This window comes from Miscanthus floridulus, chromosome 6 (assembly GCF_019320115.1).
Source record: "Miscanthus floridulus cultivar M001 chromosome 6, ASM1932011v1, whole genome shotgun sequence".
NCBI classification, from domain to species: Eukaryota; Viridiplantae; Streptophyta; class Magnoliopsida; order Poales; family Poaceae; genus Miscanthus; species Miscanthus floridulus.
The window spans coordinates 102,244,028-102,250,390 of record NC_089585.1 but is presented as its reverse complement, the minus strand read 5'-3'; the positions used below and the strand labels follow the sequence as shown (position 1 = coordinate 102,250,390).

The window sequence follows — 6,363 nt, the reverse complement described above, 5'->3', positions numbered from 1 at the left end:
CGGTTTTTGTCCAAAAAAAAATCTCTTTGAGCTAGTTCTTGAAAAAGAGACAACACATTCTCTCCCTTCCACCTAACCAAAAATATTATGTGGAAATGTACGAGCTAGTTGAGTCAGTATTATGTGGTGTTTGAATAGGGAAAAAATTCGGTGCATACTGGATGCACACAACATCCATACATACACAGCTTCGATGTGCAGCATGGGTCCACCAACAAGCATCCGACGCATGCAGCCCGCAAACCACGGACGAGAGAGCCTAGAGGCTGGAGCCGAGCGCATGAGAGGTAAGCAGGTGCGCATTGTTGGGGGTTGAAAAGGGAAAAATTCGGTGCATACTAGATGCACACAACATCCATACATACACAGCTTCGATGTGCGGCACGTGTCCACCAACAAGCATCCGACGCATGCAGCCCGCAAACCACGGACGAGAGAGCCTGGAGGCCGGAGCCGAGCGCACGAGAGGTAAGCAGGTGCGCATTGTTGGATCGGTCAAACTGGATGCATGGCAACTATTTATGGCATGTATGCATGGAATCACGGTGTATCCCGTTTGCATCGAAATCATTTTTGAAATTTAATAAGAAAACTTCATGATGGATTAGCTAGGTGTGGAACTTCCACACTTTTGTCGAACTTCGGCACTTTTGCAGAACTTCCACACTACTACATAAGTTAAGCACAAACAGGGAATAACTTCCATTGTCTCTATTCGAAATTATAAGATATTTTACCTTTTTCTAGATACATAGCTTTTCCTATGCACTTTATACACTGTCAAGGTATATAGTTAAAACAATATATATCTAAAAGAGTCAAAATGTATTGTGATTTGAAACGGAAGAAGTAGTTTTCATTCTTGTTCTTTTACATGATTTTGTTACATGCAACCAACGGCCATGTTTTTTTTACTAGTTACCATCCAACGGGCCATGTGTGCTTTACTGGATTTTGTCAACTGGGAACGGCAACTTGGGCTGCCTAAGCTCACTTGACTTTTTTTTTTGAGAAACCGGGGATATATATTACATAGACTTCTTAAAGTTTACATTCCACATCTTACAAAGACACACATGAAGAAAACAAAAATTGTAGCTCAGTCCTTGCAAGATCCTCCTGGTCGTCCTCGTCGCCGGCGATCGGAGGAGCCAAGTGCAGTTTGAAGCCGACCTCCTTACGGAGGATGGAACTTCACAATTTTTTTGATACCACCAAGATCCACATGCCGAAAACATCGACATGTTGTATACTCGCTGAACGCCCTGGCTGAAGAAGATGGCCACCGGCCATCACATCGCCGACAGACAAGGGATCTGGCGCCTCAAAGGCCGCCAGCAGCCCCGACTCACCGGAGAACGACACAACCCGAAGGGGAACAAAACCACCAAAGAAGATGGGAACTAGACCCCAACCCGGTTTCTCAGCGAGTTGGTAAACAAACCCTAGCCAGGGGAGAAGAACAGGCCCCATCCCAACCGCGCATAGGATAAGCAAAAGGTACCTCAAATCCGCAGCAGCAATGACACCGGAGGTCACCACCGATGGCGACCAAGCTGAAACCGCCGCCATCTCCGCGGATGACAGGTACAGAGATGGAATCGGCATCAACAACACCACCGATGCGGAGAACACAAACTCTAACCTAACTAAACAAACGCTAATAGGAGAGGATATGTACAACGGCCGTCGATTCCGCGGCCCCTCTCCTCCTCCGGCATCGAAGCGGCCACTGGAGGCGAGAAGGGACCAGCGAAATCGACGCCGGAAGCAGAATCGCCTGTCTGTTGTCCTATTTTACTGTATCTGGGGGGGAGGTTGAGAAATTGTCACCGAATTGCATATGTGCTGGATCAGAGGCCCACCTCCATAAACCTTTGACACTATTGGTCACAGTAGTTGCTGTGTGAATGTTCTCTGTTTGCGAGAACTCAGTATGAGGTTTGTTTTCCTTTTTTTCTCTAACTGCGAGAACTCATCAGTAGCCTTGCGGAATTTTGCACATTCAGATGAACAATGTTAAGCTGAACTTATTAGCATGGTATATCAGTTTTTAGGCAGTAAAAGTTTTTTCCCCTTAAAAAATCAAACTTGATTTATTAGGTGGTTTTGAATAGGTAGCAGTGATGCACAAATAGAAAGGTGTATTTACCATTGACATTCAAATACATTTGTTAATTGACTCACACCCTCCCAATCCTATCAGTTAGCTAGATACACATGAATTTTGTTACCACCAGTTACCGTTACTCGATGCTAGTACTGATGAACACACACACACACACGGCACACCAGGACGGAACAGGGTCATGCAAATGCAACGCAGCAGTAGGCTATCATCAACCGTGTAAAGTCCTGTGGTGGGTGTCACAAGTCACAACCTTGTAAGAACCACCCCGATCTGCACGCTCTTGACATCCTCCCGCTCCATGGACTCGGTGACCAGCTCCGTGTACCTGTGGAACAGCGCGTCCACGATGTCCGGCCCGAAGTGGTGGCTGAGCATGGACTCCTGGATGGCCCTGATCGCCATGGACACCGTCCGGCCGTCCTCCTTGGCGTCGCCGCTGCTGCTCAGGTTGATCTCGTACGTCTGCACGTGGTCCAGCCGGAACGAACCCTCCCGCCGCACCTCCTCCTCCACCTCGTGGATCGACGGCGCGTAGAACGGCACGTTGTACGCGTCCACCTTCTCCTGCTCGACCAGCCCCTGTGAGACAAGCGCGGCGAAGGACTCGGAGAGGAGCTCCCAGAGGAAGGTGGTCCGCCGGTCGATGTACCCTTCGGTCTGCCTGCCAAGCATGGCGAGCACCATCCGGCCGCCGGAAACGACCTCGGCGGCGCGTGACCTGAGGAACAGGCCGAAGTCTCTCTGGAACTGCCTCAGGTAGGCCAGCGGCACGGCGACAGGGCTGGTGCTCGATATGTACATCTTGCCCTTGTTGATCGGCGTGTCGTCCATGTCGTCGAAGAGCCCCGGAGGGACCTGCGAGAGCCAGTGCAGGCTGGAGCAGGAGCAGATGAAGTGCACGCTGTTCCTGGGGAACAGCCTCCCGTAGAAGGACCCCGGGACCCCGGACAGGAACACCATCGGCCGGCCCCACTCGTCGGTCTTGGCGGCGGCCTTGAGCCGGTCGGTGAATTCCGGCAGGCTGAAGAAGATGGTGTTGAAGTCGTTGGTGGGAAGGTCGTTAAGCAGCACCGAGAACTCGGGCGGCGGCTGCGACGACGACCGGCTGCACACCCGGCCGATGCTCCGCACGATGTCCTCCACCAGGCACAGCGCGTTCGGGCCCGAGGAGCAGCCGAGGTCGGCCACCGTGAACCTCTCCGGCATCTGCGAGATGTACACGTCCGTCGCGGCGTTGGTGATGAGGCTCTTCAGCGTGTCCATGCCTCGCTTCTGTAAGAAGAAACATACATACATACGGTCGTCGTGTGTGTTCAGACTAGTTCAGAGTTGTGATGAAGAATCTGATGGAAAAAAATGGGCGCCTTCCGGCTGAAAGGCGATTCGATCGGTCACCTGAAGCGAGGAGTTCTGCGCGTAGCTGGTCTCGCCGAGTCCCTCCTTCATGTGGAGGATGGTCTCCACGTCCAAGAACGGGAGCTTGTCGGAGCAGTGGAGCAGTGAGGACGCCATTGCCTTGCCTTTCGCTCACTACTAGCAGCCCCAATGCCTTCTCCCTGTGGCAATGTAATGCAGTACATATATATTGAGGACTCTGCTTTTGCACATTACTCGGCACAAAATTAAAATTAAAATACTGTCTAGGCCCGTTACTTCTTTCGCATTTCTTTTGGCAGCAAAAGAGCTAGGACATATCTAGCTACTGGACAGCTACTTACTTGTGACACGTTATGTGTAAAAAAAAATCTACGTTCGCAAAAAAGAGTTCTTCAGACTAGTCTGATGGGCATCTATTCAGGACGCTTTACGCAAACAATTAGTGACAGAGTCTGTCTACCACAGAACCATATGTTTTATGCAGTTTTAACACATGGATTTTTTTGCACCATAGAATTAAGATCCAACAGCCTCTATCCTCCTTCTACCTCCAGCCTTCTTCTACCTCCAGACAACAGATCCACAGATCACAAGAAAAAAAATGTCTATGCAAGGACAAAAGGATAAATCGGACGTCGGACGGGCGGTCCTCCGGCCGCACGCGTATACGCGTATAGGACGGGCGGTCCTTCGGTTGGCTGGCGCGCTGGTCCTCCGTGGGAGCCGAGTTGGTCACGCTGCTGCGGGAGTGCATGCGTATACGCGTATAGGCCGAGAAGACAGTTGAAAAGAGAGAGGGAGGAAGAGAGAAAAAAATCCATGTGTTTTTTTTTTTTTGCTAAAACACATGTGTATTGTATAGCAATTTTGTTAGTGATATGTCTAACTGATCTCCTCTAATTTCTTTTTTTTTGGCTCAGTTAGTCTGGTGTAATAAGTGACTGAGAATCAGGTTTCAGATAAAGTACTGGCTTTAAGGACATGGGCTTGGATTCGCCAATATCATATCATGTACGGCGGCAAATTTGGAAAAGGAAACAGAGTGAGAGCGCGAGAGCCGGCACTGCACAGGAGATGAAACTGAAAGGTGCTGCCAGATTAGACCATTGCTGCCTGCAAACCTATCCATGCGAGGTGTGGTTTCCTCTCAAAAAGAGAGAACTTTCCCTCGATAACCAGTGGCTGGAAATCTGAGTCAACTATTAGGACAACAGGACTTTGTGTGCTTGCTGTACCTTGGATACTGATGATACTCCTAACATGCATATTGTTGCAACTGGCAAGTTGCGACACACACACGCGCACACACTGCAGAACAGGCGAAACAGGAGTATCGATCATCAGTATCAACAGGCTGTCAGGTGCTTCCTCCCATTATTGCACTAAAGAAAGAGGCAAACAATGCACAAAATCCTAAAAGAACACACCAGAACAATGCTAGTATCTGCTGGAGTGCTGGTTGTTGCACTGCCAGGATCGATGGCATATGCCCATGCCCCGCGGATATGAGAAACCATGCATTTCAGAGACAGACGACGCATCAATTCAGCAGACTTGGTTGTGAGGAACGAACTTACCTTGATACTTTCAGAGTCGTTTCGTCAGACGGTATGCTGTGGACGGTCGTTGCTCGATCTAGCTGTTAGGCTACAGCTGCCCTCGCTCGGTTAGCAGCAGAGAAGCTAGGTAGGCCCCCGCCCTTTGTTGGTGTCTGCAGTGCTTGCTGCCCGGGGTATTTATAGGCAGGAAAATGGAATCAGAACAGTCTCAGTTTGCGACTTCCTCGAGCAGTGGCCGGGGCCGCCATCCCCCACTTGCTCTAGCCAACTGTGCGCATCGCATGACCACCACGCTCGATCGCCTGTTGGCTGTTGCTCTTGCTCCACTCCACGCCGTTGGCTAGCTTAAGGCACCACATAAAAAACGATTTTTAGTAACGGTTTAATTTTTTTAGGGGCGACCGGTGATGGAGCCGCCTACATAGTGGCGTGCCCGGATACCTAGACACCAGTCATCTCTAGAAATGAAACAGCAGGGGCAGCTGGTGATACGAGTCGCCTCTACAAATGTGGTCTGATTTGTAGGGGCGGCTCAATCATCAGCCGCCCCTGGAAATGCTATTTGTAGGGGCGGCTGTTGATTGAGCCGCCCCTACAAATGGCCCCGTATTTATAGCTCCGATTTATAGGGGCGGCTCAATCACCAGCCGCTCGTACAAATGCCCTCCATATAAAACAGATGCAGCACCTTCTTTCTCCTCGGGTTACTCACTTCAACCCATAAAAGAAAGGTGGTGAGGTCTTGGGCACCTTCCAAAAATTGTTCTATTAAGGGAGGAAGGTTTTGGTCTCAAATCCTTTGGTGGAGAGGTTGTAGAAGGTAAGAAAATGTTATTCCATACTTTTTTTTAAAGTTTTAATGGTTGGTTAGTGAGTAATTAGAGTTTTGTTTTTCTCTCTCTTCTATGATGCTTGAGCTACTTATGAAGCAAATTAGACCCAAGTTTTAAATGTATTACTAGGGTAAATTAGAGAGGGAAACAAGATCATACCCTTATTTGGTTCATGTTTCTTGATTTTAGTGAACGATTAGTTAGTTTTATGGATGTTTCATGTGCATGTGGATCTAGATCTAGGGTTTGGTTTTTTTATTAATTTTGTTTTTGTAAATTTATGTTTGATTAAATTGGACTAGGGTTTGTATGAAAGATATTGGGTAAAGTATAATTGTTGCTAATTGTTATCTTTGAAATTAGTTTATTGTAATCAATAAATATGTATTTTAATTATTTATGGATAAATGGGCCATTAATTAATTTTCCTCTACCATGGTGTGTTTGTATGCTTCATGTAATT

At 48.4% G+C, this 6,363-nt stretch overlaps 1 protein-coding gene across 1 annotated transcript; it reads right to left on the bottom strand.

The window, feature by feature from the left end:
- Positions 1-2,134: 2,134 nt before the first annotated feature.
- LOC136458840 (probable methyltransferase TCM_000336) lies at positions 2,135-5,205 on the bottom strand. The gene is made up of 3 exons (XM_066458757.1): positions 5,086-5,205; positions 3,527-3,687; positions 2,135-3,403 (listed from the first exon to the last, which is right to left on the bottom strand). Exons 2-3 carry the CDS (start codon positions 3,641-3,643, stop codon positions 2,375-2,377), a joined length of 1,146 nt encoding a protein of 381 aa, XP_066314854.1. The 5' UTR covers positions 3,644-3,687; positions 5,086-5,205; the 3' UTR covers positions 2,135-2,374.
- Positions 5,206-6,363: the final 1,158 nt, after the last annotated feature.